The sequence below is a fragment of the Callionymus lyra genome, chromosome 1 (genome assembly GCF_982586985.1).
Source record: "Callionymus lyra chromosome 1, fCalLyr1.hap1.1, whole genome shotgun sequence".
In the NCBI taxonomy this organism is placed as follows: domain Eukaryota; kingdom Metazoa; phylum Chordata; class Actinopteri; order Syngnathiformes; family Callionymidae; genus Callionymus; species Callionymus lyra.
In genome coordinates, this window is record NC_141818.1 from 44,414,361 (window position 1) to 44,440,600 (window position 26,240).

Sequence of the window (26,240 nt, forward strand, 5' to 3'; positions counted from 1 at the left end):
GTATACAACTACCACCTCTACTACTACCTCTACTGCATCTACCACTACGACCACTTTTACTACCTATACTACTTTAACTTATACTGTTACCACTTCTATTACTACTACTACTAATACTACTATTACTTATTTTACAATTGTACTACAACCACAACTTCTATTACTTAAACTACTACGACTACTACTTCTACTACTTCTACCATTATTACCCCTTCTACTACTTCTACTACTTCTACTACTTCTACTACTTTTACTTAAACTACTGTTACTTCAACTACTATTACTAATACTTCTACCATTTTTGTTGTTGAGCCATCAAGCAGAAATAAAGGATTGAAAAGTATATTTTTAAGATATTTTTACCTAAATTATTATTTAATTTTTATTTATTATCACTTTAACAAATATTAATCTAATATAAAATCACTTTTTACCAAATTTATTTCTTCAATATATAGACAGAAAATAGAGTCTTCTCCATGATCTCTCTGACAATCTTCCCTCACTCGTGAACAAGATCGTCAAACTCACGACCTCTCGCTCTCAGCGACGGACGAGAAGAACGACGTGGATCGTAATGGATTAAAATACATCGTCGGATTAAAATACATGTTTATTATCAACACGTATGTAACAGCGATGGTAAAGTGCCCAGAACGTTTCTTACAAAACAGAACAGAAACACTGATCAGTCGCACCTGCGGCTCCTGGGATCTCCGGCCTCATGGAGGTGGAGCGGCAGGAGCTCTCGGTGGGCTGGCTTGGCACGAGGTCTCCCACCCAACAGTCAGTCCATTAAACATGAAGGAGACAAGGGAGACCTGGAGAACAGGCTCCAACTTATTTGCTTGTGAGTTTTTTCAGACGTCGAGAAGATACAAAAGTTGCATGGACAGGGTTTGGTTTTCCCCACGCGGCCTGAACGCACCATGGCAGTGACTTATGAACAGGGAGGATGGAGAGTTGCATCCTACTCTTGACGCTCAGTGAGTTCACATCGTTTTTTTGCATGTACACTGCTACCGACCGGGAAGGTCATAGGCTTTGAACCCTCAAATGTTTGTGGGTTTTAAAAAACTAACTTTCATCCGCCACCTCTTCACTCTCTTCTTCTCCCGCCACCTCCTCATCCTCTTCCTCCGCTGCCTCATCCGTCGCGTCCTCGTTTTCTTCTCCTCCTGCCACTTCCTCTTCGTTATCTTCGTTCTGTCTTTCCTGGTTTTCATCCTCAGATCTGGTCTCCTCCTCCTCTTCCTTTTCATCCGCCACTGTTTCCACATTCTCATCTTCTTCATCACCTGCTGGATCCTCCTCCTCCTCCTCCCCGTCTACATCCTCTTGCTCTATCTCTTCCTCCGCATTCTCTTCCGTCTCTTCCACTTCCTCCTCTCTACTCTCGTCCCCAGTCAGGACCTCCTCCTCCTCTTCCTCCTCCTCCTCTTCTTCACTCACATCTGCCTTCTCCTCCTCAACCTCCTCTCCTCCCTTCTCCTCGTCACACACTCCATTTCGTCCGCTGTTGTGGTTTTCCTCGTCCTCCTCCTCCCCCGCGACTCCCCCCGAGCCGCTGCTCCTCGGGTGGACGTGGTTGTGGTTGTTGTGCTCCAGGTCCTCCAGGGTCAGTTCGAACTGGAAGCGGTCGTGCTGCAGGTGTCTGTCGGGGGGCGGCGAGGGCGACTGAGGCATGGTGTTCAGGTACCACTCCCGGTTCTCCTCCAGGCTGTCCAGCAGCTCCTGGGCGTCCGGGTGCACCAGGTCGGCCCAGGTCTCCCACAGCGGGTGGACGATGTAGTCGATGAATCCCACCTGGAGGAGGTCACTACGTTCACTGACCGGGACTCGACAGGTTTACAACTCACCTCACCTGACTCTTCTCCACCGACGCCGTGTGTTTGTCGCACATGGCGCTGATCTCCATCCCTCGCTCGCGCTCCTTGTCGCCCTGGCGGAAGAACTCCTGCATGATGCGCTCGGTCCACTGCCGGTACAGCAACAGGGGTTTGGTCGGGTTGCTGAGGTCGGCACAGTGGACCATGTTCCGCAGGACCTGCACAGAGGAGGTTTTTTTTTTTTTTATCCCACGAGTCGGTGGATCCTCTGAACTCCTCGACAGGTTTGCACTTCATGCACTAGTGCACGGGGTCATTGTGACCCGGTCCAGCTGAAGTTCTGGTTTCACCCACAATTCAGATTCTTTTAATAGTGCACTTAATATTTTCTTAGAGAAACACACAGTCGAACTCAGCCTTTTAACTAAAAAGAAAATCAACTATCTCATCCCCTCTCAGTGAACTCATCACCAAAATGAATTTCCCAGTCCTCACCTGGATTCTCTCGGTGTAGTTGTCCAGCAGCAGAACTCCGGAGCTGGTCACCTTCTTCGTCTCCACCATCGTCTTCAGGTCGGCCAGAAGAGTCATGTGTTTGGACATGTCTGTGGCCAGAACCTGCACACATGTGCGCTGTCTTAGTGCCCGCACACACACAGACACACACAACCGCACTCACGTACAAGAACCAGGAAAGACCCACACAGACACACAAAATCATGTGCACAAAAACACACAAGAACAAGGACAAACCCACAAAAATTCACACACAAACACAAGCACGCACATACAGACACACAAATGCACACGAAAAGAAACAGAGACACAAACATGCGCGCACAAACACAAGCACACACGTACAGACATAGAAATGCACAAGGATGAAAACAGACCCACAAACCGGCACACACAAACACAAACACAAGCAAACACATACAGACACACAAATGCACACGAAAAGAAACAGAGACAAAAACATGCGCGCACAAACACAAACACGCACATATAGACACACAGACGCACATGAATAAAAACAGGCCCACAAACACAAGCACACAAACACAAGCACACAAACACAAGCACACACATACAGACACACAGATGCACATGAATATAAACAGACCCACAAACCTGCACACACAAACACAAGCAAACACACAAAACAAGAAAAAAAACAGACCCACAAACATGCACATACAGACACACAGACACACATGAATAAATACAGTCCAACAAACATGCACACACAAACACAACTAAACACAGACACACAAAAAACAAGAACAAAAACAGACCCACAAATATGCACACACATGCACACACACTCACAAAACAAGGACAGACCCACACACATGAACTTCGTGGCTCTACTGACCATGTCGATGACCAGCTTGCGCAGACTCTGTCTCTGCCTCTTGGTGAGGTTCTGGAAGATGTCGCAGTTGTCCTGGTGCAGCAGCTTGAAGCCCACGGCCAGGTGATGGTTCTCCAGCACCGACTCGTCGTTGTACATCAGCGCCAGCTCCGAGTCTGAGCACAGAGAAGGTCACGCTGCGTCCTCCGGACGGCGAAGCTTCACACTCACTGGTGTTGATGAGGAACTGATTGGAGACCCCGGGATGGTCCACGTCATGGATGGCGGCGGCGAAGAGAGCGGCGAGGATCTCCAGGTCGGTGAAGACGGCCTGCGAGCACAGACGCATGAGAAGGTTTTGTGGCACCAGAGCTCGGCGTGAAGGTCTTTACATCCAGAGCCGGCGTGGACAGGAGCACGTGAGTGGACTGGGTGACGTCGGCCGCGTGGAGGCTGTTGTGATACGCCACGTTGCCATGGTAATGGTCCTCCAGGGTCATGACGTACGTGACGAAGGTGTCGACGGGGATACGGAATGTCTTCAGCAGCTCGCGCTCCTGGACCGAGATCATAGTTTGTCTTTGAACAAGATACGCACTTTTGTTTGTTTTCCCAGCACACACACGTACACATGCACACAATTGTTAGTACACACATGCTTACATTCATACACACACGTATACCCACACATCCTCCATATACGCACACACACATACACACACACATCCCCCCTATATGCACACATAAACATACATCTACACACACACATGCACACATGCACATATGCTTACATTCATACACACACGTATACACACACATCCTCCATATATGCACACACACATACACACACACACACACACATCCCCCCTATACGCACACATAAACACACATCTACACACAAACACACACATATATACAGATACATATATACACACATATCCCCCTATACACACACATAAACACACACAAAACCTCCCTATACGTACACGTATAAAACACACACATATGCTGACATTTAATTACTCACGTTTATACACACACACACATATCCACACACACATATCTGACATTTATACACACACACACACACATATCCCCCTTATATGCACACATACTGTATACACACACACACACATTCTCACATTTATACACACACACATATTCTCACATTTATACACACATATACACACAACCTTTCTATATGCACACATAAACACACACATATATGCTGACATTTATACGCACAAATATATACACACAACCTCTCTATATTCACAAATAAACACACATACAAACACATACTGTATGCTGACACATATACACACACACTTATGCTAACATTAATAAGCAAACCCAAAGTATACACACACACATACAGACATATGCTTATATTTAAACCCACACATATATATGCTGGAAATTGTTCTCACACATGTTCACATTCATAAGCACATATATACACACAAGCCTATGCCAACATATGCACAAATGTACACCTACATGTACTGTAGATGCACACATTCATATGCACACATACACAAAAATAGATGCAAAACCCAAATGCACACACAACATGCAAGCACACAGACACTAACATAACAACACGTGATTTGCACAAGTTATACACACACATGACCACACATTTATATTTACATTTAGACGCAACAATGTACCTGAACACAATCACACACTCAAAAAGGAACACAAGATCAGACACACACAGGCTCAGATATACACACTGACACAAACATGCATATGGAAACAAAAACACACACCTGGAAGATGGCGTACATGACGCAGCTAAGAGGTCGGTTGTTGCTGAATTCTGCTACTCTGAAGGTGTTGAAACTCCACTTGTCCAGATCCTCCAACTCCTGCAGCAGCAACACAACCATCATCCCCATCAACACAACCTTCAAAGGACTGACACAATCTCATCTTCATCAACACAACCTTCAAAGGACTGACACAATCTCATCTTCATCAACACAACCTTAAAAGGACTGACACAATCTAATCTTCATCAACACAACCATCAAAGGACTGACACAATCTCATCTTCATCAACACAACTGTAAAAGGACTGACACAATCTCATCTTCATCAACACAACCATCAAAGGACTGACACAATCTCATCTCCATCAACACAACCATCAAAGGACTGACACAATCTCATCTTCATCAACACAACCGTCAAAGGACTGACACAATCTCATCTTCATCAACACAACCATCAAAGGACTGACACAATCTCATCTTCATCAACACAACCATCAAAGGACTGACACAATCTCATCTTCATCAACACAACTGTAAAAGGACTGACACAATCTCATCTTCATCAACACAACCATCAAAGGACTGACACAATCTCATCTCCATCAACACAACCTTCAAAGGACTGACACAATCTCATCTCCATCAACACAACCATCAAAGGACTGACACAATCTCATCTTCATCAACACAACCGTCAAAGGACTGACACAATCTCATCTTCATCAACACAACCATCAAAGGACTGACACAATCTCATCTTCATCAACACAACCACCAAAGGACTGACACAATCTCATCTTCATCAACACAACTGTAAAATGACTGACACAATCTCATCTTCATCAACACAACCATCAAAGGACTGACACAATCTCATCTCCATCAACACAACCATCAAAGGACTGACACAATCTCATCTTCATCAACACAACTGTAAAAGGACTGACACAATCTCATCTTCATCAACACAACCATCAAAGGACTGACACAATCTCATCTTCATCAACACAACCGTCAAAGGACTGACACAATCTCATCTTCATCAACACAACCGTCAAAGGACTGACACAATCTCATCTCCATCAACACAACCATCAAAGGACTGACACAATCTCATCTTCATCAACACAACCATCAAAGGACTGACACAATCTCATCTTCAACAACACAACCATCAAAGTACTGACACAATCTCATCTTCATCAACACAACCATCCGAGTAGCAACACAACATCTTCTCCATCAACACAACCATCAGAGGAACAACACAAAATCATCTCCATCAACACAACCATCAGAGGAGCAACACAACATCATCACAATCAACACAACATCTTCTCCATCAACACAACATCAGCTCCATCAACACAACCATCAGAGGAACAACACAACATCATCTCCATCAACACAACATCATCTCCATCAACACAACATCATCTCCATCAACACAACATCTTCTTCATCAACACAACCATCAGAAGAGCAACACAACATCTTCTTCATCAACACAACGTCATCTCCATCAACACAACATCTTCTTCATCAACACAACATCTTCTTCATCAACACCACATCATCTCCATCAACACAACATCAGCTCCATCAACACAACCATCAGAAGGAACAACACAACATCTTCTTCATCAACACAACATCTTCTTCATCAACACAACATCTTCTCCATCAACACAACATCTTCTCCATCAACACAACATCTTCTTCATCAACACAACATCATCTCCATCAACACAACATCATCTCCATAAACACAACATCTTCTTCATCAACACAACCATCAGAAGAGCAACACAACATCTTCTTCATCAACACAACATCTTCTTCATCAACACAACATCTTCTTCATCAACACAACATCATCTTCATCAACACAACATCTTCTTCATCAACACAACATCTTCTTCATCAACACAACATCAGCTCCATCAACACAACCATCAGAAGGAACAACACCACATCATCTCCATCAACACAACATCTTCTTCATCAACACAACATCATCTCCATCAACACAACATCTTCTCCATCAACACAACATCTTCTTCATCAACACCACATCATCTCCATCAACACAACATCTTCTTCATCAACACAACATCATCTCCATCAACACAACATCTTCTTCATCAACACAACATCTTCTTCATCAACACCACATCATCTCCATCAACACAACATCTTCTTCATCAACACAACATCTTCTCCATCAACACAACATCTTCTTCATCAACACCACATCATCTCCATCAACACAACATCTTCTTCATCAACACAACATCATCTCCATCAACACAACATCTTCTTCATCAACACAACATCTTCTTCATCAACACAACATCTTCTTCATCAACACAACATCTTCTTCATCAACACAACATCTTCTTCATCAACATAACATCTTCTTCATCAACACAACATCTTCTTCATCAACACAACATCTTCTTCATCAACACAACATCTTCTCCATCAACACAACATCTTCTTCATCAACACAACATCTTCTTCATCAACACCACATCATCTCCATCAACACAACATCTTCTTCATCAACACAACATCTTCTCCATCAACACAACATCTTCTTCATCAACACAACATCATCTCCATCAACACAACATCTTCTTCATCAACACAACATCTTCTTCATCAACACAACATCTTCTTCATCAACACAACATCTTCTCCATCAACACAACATCTTCTTCATCAACACAACATCTTCTTCATCAACACCACATCATCTCCATCAACACAACATCTTCTTCATCAACACAACATCTTCTTCATCAACACAACATCTTCTTCATCAACACAACATCTTCTTCATCAACACAACATCTTCTTCATCAACACAACATCATCTCCATCAACACAACATCATCTCCATCAACACAACATCTTCTCCATCAACACAACATCTTCTTCATCAACACAACATCTTCTCCATCAACACCACATCTTCTCCATCAACACAACATATTCTCCATCAACACAACATCTTCTCCATCAACACAACATCTTCTTCATCAACACAACATCTTCTTCATCAACACAACATCATCTCCATCAACACAACATCATCTCCATCAACACAACATCTTCTCCATCAACACAACATCTTCTTCATCAACACAACATCTTCTCCATCAACACCACACTTCTCCATCAACACAACATATTCTCCATCAACACAACATCTTCTCCATCAACACAACATCTTCTCCATCAACACAACATCACCACCTTGGCCAGCTCGTCCTCGTGGTCCGTCTTGACTCCGAACCGAGGCAAGGAGGCGCTGGAGAGGCTGGAGCTGTGGGACAGTTTCCTGACGCCGCTGATGTGACTCATGGGTTTGTCCTTGAGCGTCGGGGACGGAAGGTCCACCTCATTCTGCTTCTCTAGAGGGCGGAGGACCAGCATCAGTCACGGGCGACACGGACCCCCCAGAGGACCTCACCCAGGAAGGTGCTGGAGATGTACTCGGACACCTGGTTCCCCGAGCGGCTCATCTCCGACAGGTGACTCAGCTCTCGGTTCAGCATCCTCTTGAACTGCGGACGGACAACAGTCACTCGTGAACCAGATCCGGGCGACCAGGGCGACGCGCTCACACACCTTGTTGGTGGCCATCTCGCTGACGGAGCGGTGGGTCTGGATGGTCTCCAGCTGGTCCAGGCACCAGTCCAGCTCCTCCAGCGTGTCCTGGGCCAGTTGCTGGTACTGCTGCTCCGACAGCCCCGCCCTGGGACTGACGCCCCCTAGTGGAGACCTCCTGAGGCGGAGAAACAGCTCGAATCACCTACTTAACCAGCTCTATCCCGCCCCCTAGAGGTTGTTGTGAGGTCAACAGCAAAAGAATGTTGAATTTGAAAAAGTTTTTTCATTCATTGAACGTTTACTTTTTAATTATTGAATTATATTGTATTTTAAAGGTAGAAATAGTTTGTGTTTTCAAAATAATTGAATAAAAAAAACGGACATTTTTAATTCGATTAATAGAGTTTAATTCAATTTTTTTCTAAATATAAAATCCAACCTAAAATATTTAAACTATGGAATTTAATAATGAATAAAATGTAATAAAAAATAAAACTCACACACCAGGTAAAGTCAACATGGCGGTGCCTCTAAAATTACATAATCACACAAACCTGTGATGATTAATATGAATAATAACAAACTTTTACTTCACTTTCAGACTTTTTTTTTACCCAGTTAAAAATCTCTCATGGTTCTCACTCCCTCTCAGTGAACCAAGCATTTCTGCCACCATCGATGAAAGGCAATGTAATTTCTTTTTTTAGAAAATGTAAAAATGTTTTTTTTATTAAAGCTAATGTTATTTCTTTCTTAGCCTTTAATAAATTGAAAATGTAATCGGCGCGAGTCGATCTCGGAGAAGTGCGTCAAACATGGAGCAGGTTTTCGTTCTTTAATACTTCGGAAGAAAACTCACTTGACTCTGGTGGTGGAAAGGTTGGCGAGGATAGTGAAGTTACTCCGGACCGATCGAAGACTGGCCAGAACCTGAAGTAGAAGACATGTGTTCAATGTTCAGCTAACAAACACTTTGTACGTATTTATTCAATGTTTAGTTAGCAAACACTTTGTACGTAATTATTCAACGTTTAGTTAGCAAACACTTTGTAAGTAATTATTCAATGTTTAGTTAGCAAACACTTTGTACGTAATTATTCAACGTTTAGTTAGCAAACACTTTGTACGTAATTATTCAACGTTTAGTTAGCAAACACTTTGTACGTATTTATTCAACGTTTAGTTAGCAAACACTTTGTAAGTAATTATTCAATGTTTAGTTAGCAAACACTTTGTACGTAATTATTCAACGTTTAGTTAGCAAACACTTTGTACGTATTTATTCAACGTTTAGTTAGCAAACGCTTTGTACGTATTTATTCAACGTTTAGTTAGCAAACACTTTGTAAGTAATTATTCAATGTTTAGTTAGCAAACACTTTGTACGTAATTATTCAACGTTTAGTTAGCAAACACTTTGTACGTAATTATTCAACGTTTAGTTAGCAAACACTTTGTACGTAATTATTCAACGTTTAGTTAGCAAACACTTTGTAAGTAATTATTCAACGTTTAGTTAGCAAACACTTTGTAAGTAATTATTCAATGTTTAGTTAGCAAACACTTTGTACGTAATTATTCAACGTTTAGTTAGCAAACACTTTGTAAGTAATTATTCAACGTTTAGTTAGCAAACACTTTGTAAGTAATTATTCAACGTTTAGTTAGCAAACGCTTTGTACGTAATTATTCAACGTTTAGTTAGCAAACGCTTTGTACGTAATTATTCAACGTTTAGTTAGCAAACACTTTGTACGTAATTATTCAACGTTTAGTTAGCAAACACTTTGTACGTAATTATTCAATGTTTAGTTAGCAAACACTTTGTACGTATTTATTCAACGTTTAGTTAGCAAACACTTTGTACGTATTTATTCAACGTTTAGTTAGCAAACACTTTGTACGTATTTATTCAACGTTTAGTTAGCAAACACTTTGTAAGTAATTATTCAATGTTTAGTTAGCAAACACTTTGTACGTAATTATTCAACGTTTAGTTAGCAAACACTTTGTACGTAATTATTCAACGTTTAGTTAGCAAACACTTTGTACGTAATTATTCAACGTTTAGTTAGCAAACACTTTGTAAGTAATTATTCAACGTTTAGTTAGCAAACACTTTGTAAGTAATTATTCAATGTTTAGTTAGCAAACACTTTGTACGTAATTATTCAACGTTTAGTTAGCAAACACTTTGTAAGTAATTATTCAACGTTTAGTTAGCAAACACTTTGTAAGTAATTATTCAACGTTTAGTTAGCAAACGCTTTGTACGTAATTATTCAACGTTTAGTTAGCAAACGCTTTGTACGTAATTATTCAACGTTTAGTTAGCAAACACTTTGTACGTAATTATTCAACGTTTAGTTAGCAAACACTTTGTACGTAATTATTCAATGTTTAGTTAGCAAACACTTTGTACGTATTTATTCAACGTTTAGTTAGCAAACACTTTGTACGTAATTATTCAATGTTTAGTTAGCAAACACTTTGTACGTATTTATTCAACGTTTAGTTAGCAAACACTTTGTACGTAATTATTCAACGTTTAGTTAGCAAACACTTTGTAAGTAATTATTCAACGTTTAGTTAGCAAACACTTTGTACGTATTTATTCAATGTTTAGTTAGCAAACACTTTGTACGTAATTATTCAATGTTTAGTTAGCAAACACTTTGTACGTAATTATTCAACGTTTAGTTAGCAAACACTTTGTACGTAATTATTCAACGTTTAGTTAGCAAACACTTTGTACGTAATTATTCAACGTTTAGTTAGCAAACGCTTTGTACGTAATTATTCAACGTTTAGTTAGCAAACACTTTGTACGTAATTATTCAACGTTTAGTTAGCAAACACTTTGTACGTATTTATTCAATGTTTAGTTAGCAAACACTTTGTACGTAATTATTCAACGTTTAGTTAGCAAACACTTTGTACGTAATTATTCAACGTTTAGTTAGCAAACACTTTGTACGTATTTATTCAATGTTTAGTTAGCAAACACTTTGTACGTAATTATTCAACGTTTAGTTAGCAAACGCTTTGTACGTAATTATTCAACGTTTAGTTAGCAAACACTTTGTACGTATTTATTCAATGTTTAGTTAGCAAACGCTTTGTACGTAATTATTCAACGTTTAGTTAGCAAACACTTTGTACGTATTTATTCAACGTTTAGTTAGCAAACACTTGGTACTTAATTATTCAACGTTTAGTTAGCAAATGCTTTGTACGTAATTATTCAACGTTTAGTTAGCAAACGCTTTGTACGTAATTATTCAACGTTTAGTTAGCAAACACTTTGTACGTATTTATTCAATGTTTAGTTAGCAAACACTTTGTACGTAATTATTCAACGTTTAGTTAGCAAACGCTTTGTACGTAATTATTCAACGTTTAGTTAGCAAACACTTTGTACGTATTTATTCAATGTTTAGTTAGCAAACGCTTTGTACGTAATTATTCAACGTTTAGTTAGCAAACACTTTGTACGTATTTATTCAACGTTTAGTTAGCAAACACTTTGTACGTAATTATTCAACGTTTAGTTAGCAAACACTTTGTACGTAATTATTCAACGTTTAGTTAGCAAACACTTTGTACGTAATTATTCAATGTTTAGTTAGCAAACACTTTGTACGTAATTATTCAACGTTTAGTTAGCAAACACTTTGTACGTAATTATTCAACATTTAGTTAGCAAACACTTTGTACGTAATTATTCAACGTTTAGTTAGCAAACACTTTGTACGTAATTATTCAACGTTTAGTTAGCAAACGCTTTGTACGTAATTATTCAACGTTGAGTTAGCAAACACTTTGTACGTAATTATTCAACGTTTAGTTAGCAAACACTTTGTACGTAATTATTCAACGTTTAGTTAGCAAACACTTTGTACGTATTTATTCAATGTTTAGTTAGCAAACACTTTGTAAGTAATTATTCAATGTTTAGTTAGCAAACACTTTGTACGTAATTATTCAACGTTTAGTTAGCAAACGCTTTGTACGTAATTATTCAATGTTTAGTTAGCAAACACTTTGTAAGTAATTATTCAATGTTTAGTTAGCAAACACTTTGTACGTAATTATTCAATGTTTAGTTAGCAAACACTTTGTACGTAATTATTCAACGTTTAGTTAGCAAACACTTTGTACGTAATTATTCAACGTTTAGTTAGCAAACGCTTTGTACGTAATTATTCAACGTTTAGTTAGCAAACACTTTGTACGTATTTATTCAATGTTTAGTTAGCAAACGCTTTGTACGTAATTATTCAACGTTTAGTTAGCAAACACTTTGTACGTATTTATTCAACGTTTAGTTAGCAAACGCTTTGTACGTAATTATTCAACGTTTAGTTAGCAAACACTTTGTACGTATTTATTCAATGTTTAGTTAGCAAACACTTTGTACGTAATTATTCAACGTTTAGTTAGCAAACGCTTTGTACGTAATTATTCAACGTTTAGTTAGCAAACACTTTGTACGTATTTATTCAACGTTTAGTTAGCAAACGCTTTGTACGTAATTATTCAACGTTTAGTTAGCAAACACTTTGTACGTATTTATTCAACGTTTAGTTAGCAAACACTTTGTACGTAATTATTCAACGTTTAGTTAGCAAACGCTTTGTACGTAATTATTCAACGTTTAGTTAGCAAACACTTTGTACGTATTTATTCAATGTTTAGTTAGCAAACACTTTGTACGTAATTATTCAACGTTTAGTTAGCAAACACTTTGTACGTATTTATTCAACGTTTAGTTAGCAAACACTTTGTACATAATTATTCAACGTTTAGTTAGCAAACACTTTGTACGTAATTATTCAACGTTTAGTTAGCAAACACTTTGTACGTAATTATTCAACGTTTAGTTAGCAAACACTTTGTACGTATTTATTCAATGTTTAGTTAGCAAACACTTTGTACGTAATTATTCAACGTTTAGTTAGCAAACGCTTTGTACGTAATTATTCAACGTTTAGTTAGCAAACACTTTGTACGTATTTATTCAATGTTTAGTTAGCAAACGCTTTGTACGTAATTATTCAACGTTTAGTTAGCAAACACTTTGTACGTATTTATTCAACGTTTAGTTAGCAAACACTTGGTACGTTATTATTCAACGTTTAGTTAGCAAATGCTTTGTACGTAATTATTCAACGTTTAGTTAGCAAACGCTTTGTACGTAATTATTCAACGTTTAGTTAGCAAACACTTTGTACGTATTTATTCAATGTTTAGTTAGCAAACACTTTGTACGTAATTATTCAACGTTTAGTTAGCAAACGCTTTGTACGTAATTATTCAACGTTTAGTTAGCAAACACTTTGTACGTATTTATTCAATGTTTAGTTAGCAAACGCTTTGTACGTAATTATTCAACGTTTAGTTAGCAAACACTTTGTACGTATTTATTCAACGTTTAGTTAGCAAACACTTTGTACGTAATTATTCAACGTTTAGTTAGCAAACACTTTGTACGTAATTATTCAACGTTTAGTTAGCAAACACTTTGTACGTAATTATTCAATGTTTAGTTAGCAAACACTTTGTACGTAATTATTCAACGTTTAGTTAGCAAACACTTTGTACGTATTTATTCAATGTTTAGTTAGCAAACACTTTGTACGTAATTATTCAACGTTTAGTTAGCAAACACTTTGTACGTATTTATTCAACGTTTAGTTAGCAAACACTTTGTACGTATTTATTCAACGTTTAGTTAACAAACACTTTGTACGTAATTATTCAACGTTTAGTTAGCAAACGCTTTGTACATAATTATTCAACATTTAGTTAGCAAACACTTTGTACGTAATTATTCAACGTTTAGTTAGCAAACACTTTGTACGTAATTATTCAACGTTTAGTTAGCAAACACTTTGTACGTAATTATTCAACGTTTAGTTAGCAAACACTTTGTACGTAATTATTCAACGTTTAGTTAGCAAACGCTTTGTACGTAATTATTCAACGTTGAGTTAGCAAACACTTTGTACGTAATTATTCAACGTTTAGTTAGCAAACACTTTGTACGTAATTATTCAACGTTTAGTTAGCAAACACTTTGTACGTATTTATTCAATGTTTAGTTAGCAAACACTTTGTAAGTAATTATTCAATGTTTAGTTAGCAAACACTTTGTACGTAATTATTCAACGTTTAGTTAGCAAACACTTTGTACGTAATTATTCAACGTTTAGTTAGCAAACGCTTTGTACGTAATTATTCAATGTTTAGTTAGCAAACACTTCGTAAGTAATTATTCAATGTTTAGTTAGCAAACACTTTGTACGTAATTATTCAATGTTTAGTTAGCAAACACTTTGTACGTAATTATTCAACGTTTAGTTAGCAAACACTTTGTACGTAATTATTCAACGTTTAGTTAGCAAACGCTTTGTACGTAATTATTCAACGTTTAGTTAGCAAACACTTTGTACGTATTTATTCAATGTTTAGTTAGCAAACGCTTTGTACGTAATTATTCAACGTTTAGTTAGCAAACACTTTGTACGTATTTATTCAACGTTTAGTTAGCAAACACTTGGTACGTAATTATTCAACGTTTAGTTAGCAAATGCTTTGTACGTAATTATTCAATGTTTAGTTAGCAAACGCTTTGTACGTAATTATTCAACGTTTAGTTAGCAAACACTTTGTACGTATTTATTCAATGTTTAGTTAGCAAACACTTTGTACGTAATTATTCAACGTTTAGTTAGCAAACGCTTTGTACGTAATTATTTAACGTTTAGTTAGCAAACACTTTGTACGTATTTATTCAACGTTTAGTTAGCAAACGCTTTGTACGTAATTATTCAACGTTTAGTTAGCAAACACTTTGTACGTATTTATTCAACGTTTAGTTAGCAAACACTTTGTACGTAATTATTCAACGTTTAGTTAGCAAACGCTTTGTACGTAATTATTCAACGTTTAGTTAGCAAACACTTTGTACGTATTTATTCAATGTTTAGTTAGCAAACACTTTGTACGTAATTATTCAACGTTTAGTTAGCAAACACTTTGTACGTATTTATTCAACGTTTAGTTAGCAAACACTTTGTACGTAATTATTCAACGTTTAGTTAGCAAACACTTTGTACGTAATTATTCAACGTTTAGTTAGCAAACACTTTGTACGTAATTATTCAATGTTTAGTTAGCAAACACTTTGTACTTAATTATTCAACGTTTAGTTAGCAAACACTTTGTACGTATTTATTCAATGTTTAGTTAGCAAACACTTTGTACGTAATTATTCAACGTTTAGTTAGCAAACACTTTGTACGTATTTATTCAACGTTTAGTTAGCAAACACTTTGTACGTATTTATTCAACGTTTAGTTAGCAAACACTTTGTACGTAATTATTCAACGTTTAGTTAGCAAACGCTTTGTACGTAATTATTCAACGTTTAGTTAGCAAACACTTTGTACGTAATTATTCAACGTTGAGTTAGCAAACGCTTTGTACGTATTTATTCAATGTTTAGTTAGCAAACACTTTGTACGTAATTATTCAATGTTTAGTTAGCAAACACTTTGTACGTATTTATTCAAAGTTAAGTTAGCAAACACTTTGGAGGTCGTTCTCCTTAACCCAGAGACAACACAAGGAATACCACAAATACATTTGTTTTCGGACCTTTGCGTAACCTTTACCTTGGATCACACAAGGGTTAAAGATCAGTGCCAGTACTTACTTGGGCAAAAGGAGTAACAATGAAGTCTTCTTGCTGGTGTCTGAGAGAGAAGCAGAAGGTTTTGTCATCGTCTTCATCATCATCATCATCATCATCATCATCATCATCATCACCATCACCATCATCATCGTCCTCATCCTCATCCTCATCATCATCATCATCATCATCATCATCATCACCATCATCATCACCATCATCATCATCATCATCATCATCATCATCATCATCATCATCATCCTCATCCTCATCCTCATCCTCATCCTCATCATCATCATCATCATCATCACCATCATCATCATCATCATCCTCATCCTCATCCTCATCCTCATCATCATCATCATCACCATCATCATCATCATCATCCTCATCATCCTCATCCTCATCCTCATCCTCATCCTCATCCTCATCATCATCACCATCATCATCATCATCATCATCATCATCATCATCATCATCATCCTCATCCTCATCCTCATCCTCATCCTCATCCTCATCCTCATCATCATCATCATCCTCATCCTCATCATCATCCTCATCCTCATCATCCTCATCATCATCATCATCATCATCCTCATCCTCATCCTCATCCTCATCATCATCATCATCATCCTCATCATCCTCATCATCATCCTCATCATCATCATCCTCATCATCATCCTCATCATCATCATCCTCATCCTCATCCTCATCATCATCATCATCCTCATCCTCATCATCATCCTCATCCTCATCATCCTCATCATCATCATCATCATCATCATCATCATCATCCTCATCATCATCATCCTCATCCTCATCCTCATCCTCATCCTCATCCTCATCCTCATCCTCATCATCATCATCACGTCTCACCCTTCACTGGCGAGCGACGAGTTCAGCGACACAGTTTTGGGCGACATGTCGTAGTCCGAGTCCGAGCGGTACAGGAAGGACTCTCTCCTCTGGCCCTGAGGGAAGGAGGTATGCAGGGTGAGACCCGGACTCTGGGAGCCCAGTGGGGTGAGACCGGGTGAGACCCCGTTTTCAGCCTCATAGCTGGAAGACAGAAGGAGTCGAGTCAATGTTTTTCTCAGGGGTTGTCGGGTGAGATCCAGACCTGTCGGCATCGGCGTGAGTGATGGAGATGCGAGGAGGGATGCGGAGAGGAAGAGTCGTGGGACGCGACACGTTGCTCAGGACTTCGGGGGATCGGGTTCTGTCCCGGGGTCGGAGCCAGCAGGGGACCTGCAGCATCAAGGTCAACAGTAATTATTGTATATTTGCTCATTTACTTCTATTCAAATGATTTTAAATATGTCATGTATTCAATTTATTTATATTTTAACACTATTTTTTTTTTCAGAAATTATAATCATAATCCAATGCACTTTCTGTATTAAATAATTAAATTACAGGTGTAATTACTGTACTTCTACTGACTCCTATTATTCAGCGAGGATTCGTAGTATTACTCCACTGGGCATAGTAGTATAATTTAGCAAGGATTGGTAGGAATATTGTACGGGTCTTCGTAGTATTACTCTACTTGTCTCCATAATAATACCCCCTAGGTCTAGGTAGTATTACTCTGCTAGGCTTTATGGTATTATTCAGCGAGGATTTTAAGTATTACTCCGCATGGCTTTGTAGTTTTACTCCACTGGGAAAAGAAGTATTGTTCAGCTAGCATTTTTGGTATTACTCTTTAGGCTTTGTAGAATTCTTCTGGCTTGGTAGTGTTTCTTTGTAGGTTTTCATAGTACTACTCATAGAAATAGTCCACTAGGCTTCGTAGTGTTACTCAGAGAAGATTCGTAGTATTACTGCTCAGGTCTTCGTAGTATTACCCCGCAGGTCTCATTAGTATTACTCCGGGAAGCTTCGTAGTATTACTCCGCTAGGCTTCATAATATTAATCAGCAAGGATTCGTAGTATTACTCCGCGTGTCTACATAGTATTACTCTGCTAGGCTTTATAATATTAATCAGCAAAGATTCATAGTATTTCTACGCGTGTTCACGTAGTATTAATCTGCTAGGCTTTAAAATATTAATCAGCAAAGATTCGTAGTATTACTCCGCGTGTCTCAGTAGTATTACTCCAGGAAGCTTCGTAGTATTACTCTCCTAGGCTTTGTAAGTAAGTAAGTAATATTCATATAGCGCTTTTCTAAACAAGGGGTCACAAAGCGCTTAAACAATCAAAACACCTGATAAAAGGAAGTATTTTTCAGCGATAATTCATATTCTTACTCAGAAAGGATTTGTAGTATAACCTCGCGGGTCTTCGTAGTATTACTCTGTGTGTCTTTGTAGTATTACTCTGAGAGGCTCTGTTGTACTGCAAGGCTTTGCCAGGAAATACAGTTGTTCCCCCAAAAATGGAAAATCTTTCCAAAACACCCTTCAGTATAAAAAGTGTTGATTCCTAAAGTTCTACAGAAGCATGTGTCACTACAGTCGTGCTGAAGGACGGGTCCGACCTGGAGGCTGGACGAGAGTCTCCGGCTCCGTCCTCGCCGCAGCTCCGACCCCAGCGTGGCTCCGGACGTGTACGAGCGGCTGTAGTGCGACGACTTCGCCTTTTCTGCAGCCGCCGTCTCGTCCGTCACGTGGTCCTGAGAGGACGGAGGACGCCAGACGTCAACACGTTAATGTCAGCGACACCACATGAACCATTACACACTTAGATTTGACATTTGTGTGTTCACGTGTGTCTCTGCTTCTGCATGGTGTGTGTGTGTTGGTGTGCGTGTGTGCGTGTGTGCGTGTGCGTCCGACAGGCGGATCTGCACTGCAGCACTGTAGCAACAAAACACAGGGATAATGGCAGCTGTTGCTAGGCAACAATGCTGTGTCGCCACCGTGCTGCTCATCCCGTGCCAGATGTGGATTCCCACACATAACCTCACACACACACACACACACACACACACACACACACACACACACGCTGTGAACACATTTTAAAACGTTTAACACCATCTCTGACAATGACTTTTTAGCAAGGCATTATTTTTGATTCATGATCGTTGACATGTTTTGATTACATTTCAATGTTCTACACTCTTATTTAACCATAAACAAGACTCGAAGTACTCAGATTAGTTTAGCACCAAATGTGTATATATGTATATATATTATATATATATAACACATATTGTACTGTATACATACTGTATATTTAAATGTATATGTATATGTGTATTTGCAAGAATCTTTAAACACAATATAACCATATGATATAATGTATACATTGCAATATGTAGTGATACTGTAGTGACAAGTATATATGTGTGGTATTGTCGAGTACTTGACTCTGGTGTTATGATAGTGTAATAACAAGTATATATGTGTAGTATGGTCCAGTACTTGACTCTGGTGTTATGATAGTGTAATAACAAGTATATATGTGTAGTATTGTCCAGTACTTGACTCTGGTGTTGTGATAGTGTAGTAACAAGTATATATGTGTAGTATTGTCCAGTACTTGACTCTGGTGTTGTGATAGTGTAGTAACAAGTATATATGTGTAGTATTGTCCAGTACTTGACTCTGGTGTTGTGATAGTGTAGTAACAAGTATATATGTGTAGTATTGTCCAGTACTTGACTCTGGTGTTGTGATAGTGTAGTAACAAGTATATATGTGTAGTATTGTCCAGTACTTGACTCTGGTGTTGTGATAGTGTAGTAACAAGTATATATGTGTAGTATTGTCCAGTACTTGACTCTGGTGTTGTGATAGTGTAGTAACAAGTATATATGTGTAGTATTGTCCAGTACTTGACTCTGGTGTTGTGATAGTGTAGTAACAAGTATATATGTGTAGTATTGTCCAGTACTTGACTCTGGTGTTGTGATAGTGTAGTAACAAGTATATATGTGTAGTATTGTCCAGTACTTGACTCTGGTGTTGTGATAGTGTAGTAACAACTATACATGTGTAGTATTGTCCAGTACTTGACTCTGGTGTTGTGATAGTGTAGTAACAAGTATATATGTGTAGTATTGTCCAGTACTTGAATCTGGTGTTGTGATAGTGTAGTAACAAGTATATATGTGTAGTATTGTCCAGTACTTGAATCTGGTGTTGTGATAGTGTAGTAACAAGTATATATGTGTAGTACTGTCGAGGACTTGACTCTGACACATGATGCGGTCGCCTCACAGGGAGAAAGTTGCTGGTTCGCTTCCCAAAAAATAAATTAAAAAGTGCTGTCGGATATTGATGCGGTATCGCAATATATTACCGTATCAATATTTTTCCAAGACTTCAAATCATCAATAACACAGAATAAACACTTTTTGGAACCGAAGCATTATGTAAATAAATGACCAGTTTGTTGAATATTTAGCATAAAAGCTTCTTTTTTTTAAACTACAGATGGAAATACTAGAAAACATGAAATAAAAATACATGCTTATCTTTGCATATGTCTTTCTTACATAACAAATCTTCATGGGGTTAAAAATAAATTCAATTCTATCTCATGACTATAGGACGAGATATTCCAGAGAACGACACCAGGACTAGTTGAGGCCAAAAAACGACTGTTGAGTCCCAGAAACACACGGTTGTTGTGAGACCAGCATCACTAGAGATCCCTCCTGCACCGAATTCAGCTCCATGAGTCTTAACTTTCCTCTTTTCTATTGAATATTCATCAGATGTGAGTCACTGGCAAACTGATCCAGAAGACACAATAGTTTGCTCGTCCGTTGACACACATCTTCCATTCATCAGTTACTGGAAAATCCTAATTTGTCTGTCGGTATTTTCAACGTTTTAAAAACTTGTCAAACTCCTTTTCCTTCTCAACAGTCTTGCTCAAGATAATAAACACCACAAGAGTAAAAAGTATACGTTAATCCCAGCATTTTGAAGTTGGTGCTAAATATAAGATATTTGAAATACACTTTGATACAGTACTAGACATATTTGATCATTATCAGTATGACTGTGTATTTGGCAAGAATCTGACGATATGTATCACGATACAAAGACAACAAAAATTAAGTGTGATACTTTTGGAACAAGGATATATGTGTAGTATTGTCCAGTACTTGACTCTGGTGTTGCAGAATTTAAAGACCGCAAAAAAATGTCCAAACACCAGCTTTAAAAGCTGCTGGAGTCAGTGCATCCTCTCGCCCTCAGTCATCTGCACAATCTCTTATCTTAAATTATTCCTTTAGCTGTGGAGGGCGTAATGACTGCTGCCATCTAGTGGCCGGATGTTTAATGGCAACACAAAAATGAGTAAACTCTGTTGACGTTAGAATGTTAATTTTAAATGTAAAAATAATATTAAACATGACTTAAAAGTAAAAAATCAAATTAATATATGTATATAAACAGTAAAAGAAGTTAATAAATATTAATAATATAAATAAATATATTAAATATATACATACATTTATCAATTAGTTTGTTAAATATTTATTGTGTGATCATTACAGTGCTCTTAAATATAGCTACAGTCTTGTGTAAAAAATATGTTTTAAAATATTTAGGTGTATATATTTTCTTACACCACATTAAAAAACACTTGATCTGGAACACGAGCATCAACGCTCAACACTATTCAGTTTAATTACAGAGGTTCAGACTCTTCTACCAAAAAGCCTTTTCTCTGCGTCGACTGATACTCTCTGAGACTCCTACCAGTTGGTCACATGATCCAGTAGACCAGATGCCTGACCTTAACTTCTCCCTGAGTCTCTCCTGGATGATGGACCTCGTTTCAGTCACTCACTACCAAGCAGTTGAGGCTCGCGGACCATTCGTGGGCCATTGGATGGAATTGTGCGGCCCTAGGTTTAAACTTAAAATCTCACCTCCTCTCCCGTCACCGACAGCACACTTCGGCTCTTCTTCATCCCGATTGGCTCGTTCGGGGCCCCAGGGCGGAGCGTTCCGGAACCCAGGCAGCAGAGCAGATGGAGAGCCAGGACCGGAGGAGTCAAAGGTCACCGCAAGGTCAAACCGGGGTCAGACCGGGTCTCTGCCGGCACCCATCGGAGCGGACTCGGTCAGTTTAGCGCCTCACTGCGGCCGTGATCGTCGGGAGTCAACAGGAGGATCACTTATGATGCATTGACGCCGTCGTCTTCGTGTCTCAAAACACACGAGCCATTTCAGCAAGAGCCCTGAGCCCCTGCTGACCAGAACCCGATGGCATGTCGTCCCATTCGCAACGAAGAAGCCGAGGAAACAGACACAACGGTGTCCAGGGCTGCGTCTCGGAGGAAAGACTTTCCCGAGTTTCGTGGTCCAAAAAGAACGAGTGTTTGCATCTTTCCAAAGCAGCCCAAATACAAAAGAAGTCCAACGACGCCTCAGTCAGATCCAGCCGTGAGTCCTGGTCCAGGATCCATGAGCGAACGTGTCGTTGTGTTCTGTGGGAAAACAAAAACAAAGTGTCTGAAATGAAACAAACTCACAAACTACACTAGTGATCTGAGCAGAAGCTCGAAAAACAAACACAACAGCATCAATTAGCAGCAAGGAAAAGATAAACACAAGATTACACACACGTCGACATAAAGACACAAATACACTTGATGTGTTGAGTACACAAGCGTAATAAAAACATGGCCAAAACACACACTATAAATAAAGATTTAAAAATAACACATATACTTAAACAAAAACATGGCAAGAACACAGACACTAAAAATAAAAATGTAAAAAGAAAGCGTTAAAAAAAAAACATGGCAAGAACATGCACATAATTAAGCAAAAATGAATGAAAATATCACACACACTAAAACAATACATGAAAAAACACACCTTAAATGGAAAAACGACAAAAAGAAGACCCACCATTAACAAAATAACATGACAAGAAACCTACACATTATAACAAATACATCTTGCAAGAAGACACAAACACCAAAAACTATCAACAAGAACACATAAACATTGAAACAGCAACAGGAAAAACACAACCCCATTAAAACAAAAACAAGACAAGAACTAAAATTAAACAAAAACATGACAAGAACGCACACATTAAAACAAAAAAAACAACTAACAAGGACACACAAACAGCAAAAAAACACAACCAGATTAAAACAAAAAAAAATGACTAAAATCAAATCAAAAACATGACAAGAACGCACATATAAACTAAAACACAAACATGACAAGAACACAAACATAAAACAAAATAAAATAACACACAACAAGAGGACACTCAAACGAATAAATGACAATAAGACACATACACTAAAAGAAGAACATGACAAGAACACAAACAGTAAAAAAAAACATGACAATAACACACATGCACTAAAAAAAACATACAAACACATTAGCACATGCAAAAAGTGTATAAACATAACACAAAGACAAAGCTAACCCACGAAAAACTAAAATATGACAAGAACATATACACTAAAACAAAAAAATTACAATAACACACACTGAAACAAAACCATGACAAGAACACACACTAAAACAAAAACAAGACAATAACCCACACACACACTAAAAAGAAACATACAAACACATAAGCACATGCAAAAAGTGTATAAACATAACACAAAGACAAAGCTAACCGACAAATGAACACAAACGTAACAGAATGAACACAAAAATAAACAAATACACAGACAAATCAATAAAACAGTCAAACATTAACCAGAAAAACAGATAAAACCAGTAAAAAACAAGTTGAACAGGAGAGTTTTAGTTCCAGTAAACAATGTGTTGCTCAAATGTAAGTTTGAAGGAAGTTAGATCTTCATGATGTCCAAGAGTAGAGATTGATCCTGGTTCGAACGACATCGTGGTCACAGGAAGTGACCTCCAGTTGTTTTCTTCTCAGGATTTGCACCTGTGCGCGTCTCCCGCCTTCACCTGTGGTGACGACCTGTGCTAGAAGTTCCAGCTGAAGGTTGCAGACAGGATGATGTCACCGTCATATCGATCCCCTCAGAACCTCCAAGGAATGCTGTGCTGGAGTCAGACCTGGAGGAGGAGGTGGTTTTTTTGGGGGGGGGGACGCTGGGGCCCTGCAGGAGAGCCAGAGTCTCCACGATGATGCTGGACCAGAACCCTGAAGCCTCCTCAGGTCAGACCTTCGAGTGGATCGACGTGATTCTAGCGGCTCGTAGTGAGACGCCAGGAGGATCTTGACACATATTTATATATATATATATTGATATACTTGTAAATACATGTGTATGAGGACGAGACACGCCGCATGTCTCGCGCTGCTGCAGGAGGAAAACACTCACCTTTGTCGTCTGAGGAGCAGCAGAGTCTCTCTCCTCCTGTCTCACCCCCTGCCTCACCCCCCGTCTCTCCGCAGAGCAGCGATGGATGAAAACACTCGCTGTCTTCATGGATGTTGGCGGCTACCGTCGCTCCCTCCTTTCCTCCCTCTATCCTCTCCTCCCTCTTTCTCCTGCCACATTGGTTTCCCCCAGCCACTCCCCACCTCCGTGGAGAAGCCCGTCTCCCCTCCTCTCTCCTCCTCCTCCTCCCTCCATCCTCCTCCTCCTCTTCCTCCTCCTCCTCCTCCTCACTTACACGCGGATGTTCCACTTCAATCCCCATCACAGCAGGACTCTCAGATCAAGCCTCAGTGAAGCAAAAAGAAAGAAACACTAAGGGTTTTTTTTTTTTTTGTCATCGAAAAGAAATGTTTTTTAAATAAAGATCAATTAAAAAATGCAACAGTGCGACGTTGTTGTTGGAATAAACAATACAATTTTTGGTAATTGTATAACAAAACACTCACAACACACTCACTTGAACAAATTCACAACAAGAACACGCATACAATCAAACAATGACATTTGAAAAAACACACAACCTTCAAAACATACCTGACAACAACAGAAATATATATATTTTTTAAACATGACAATAACACACTCGCTAAAACAAAAAATCTGAAAGGAACACACACACAAAAACTCAACAAGAACACACACAGTAAACATAATACGAACGCAATTAAACTAAATAACTACGTGAAAAGTACACATCCAACAAAGAAAACAAATGAAAAGAACACTAACACAAAGGAAAACACACAAAAACACATGAGAAGAACACATACACAAACCAAAACAAAAACATGACAAGTAGACGCATAAAAAGAAAAAGACAAGAACAGACACACAAAGTAAACACACACACACTAAAGCATGATAAGTACACACACTAAAACAAAAAGATAACAAGTACACACACAAACTAAAAGACAAACAAATTAAAACACAGACACTAAAACATGACGAGAACACACACACAAACTAGAATACACACACACTAAAACAAAAAAGATAACAAGTACACACACAAACTAAAAGACAAACAAACTAAAACACACACACTAAAAACATGATGTGAATACTCACACACTGAAACAAAAAAGATAGCAAGTACACACACAAACTAAAAGACAAACAAACTAAAACACACACACTAAAACATGATGAGAACACACACAAACTAAAACATACACAAAATAAATAATGAAAAGTAAACACACACGCAAACTAAAACACATTTGAAAACACACACACACTAAAGCATGAAAAGAACACACACAAACTATAACATGACGAGAACATACACAAACTAAAACATACACAAAATAAATAATGACAAGTAAACACACACAAACTAAAACACACACAAACTAAAACACACACACACTAAGGCATGACAAGAACACAAACACACTAAAACATGATGAGAACACACACAAACTAAAACTTATACAAATTAAATAATGACAAGTAAACACACACACAAACTAAAACACACACGAAAACACACACACTAAGCATGACAAGAACACACACACACACTAAAGCATGATGAGAACACACAAACCATAATGTTCTGTAATAAAATCTCAAATAGATATTATATAAAAAGAACAAATATTGACGATAACATGAACCTTCACTTCCTCGTTGACAAGTAAACCCAAA

At 38.4% G+C, this 26,240-nt stretch overlaps 1 protein-coding gene across 1 annotated transcript; it reads right to left on the reverse strand.

The window, feature by feature from the left end:
• Positions 1-595: 595 nt before the first annotated feature.
• LOC148089718 (3',5'-cyclic-AMP phosphodiesterase 4C-like) lies at positions 596-24,632 on the reverse strand. Its single transcript, XM_087809574.1, has 17 exons — positions 24,528-24,632; positions 22,122-22,682; positions 18,765-18,899; positions 17,399-17,526; positions 17,155-17,337; positions 16,303-16,342; positions 9,442-9,512; positions 8,601-8,757; positions 8,443-8,536; positions 8,226-8,383; positions 4,959-5,057; positions 3,576-3,740; positions 3,415-3,514; positions 3,205-3,359; positions 2,325-2,447; positions 1,865-2,047; positions 596-1,806 (listed from the first exon to the last, which is right to left on the reverse strand). Exons 2-17 carry the CDS (start codon positions 22,161-22,163, stop codon positions 1,078-1,080), a joined length of 2,562 nt encoding a protein of 853 aa, XP_087665700.1. The 5' UTR covers positions 22,164-22,682; positions 24,528-24,632; the 3' UTR covers positions 596-1,077.
• Between the last annotated feature and the right edge of the window lie 1,608 nt (positions 24,633-26,240).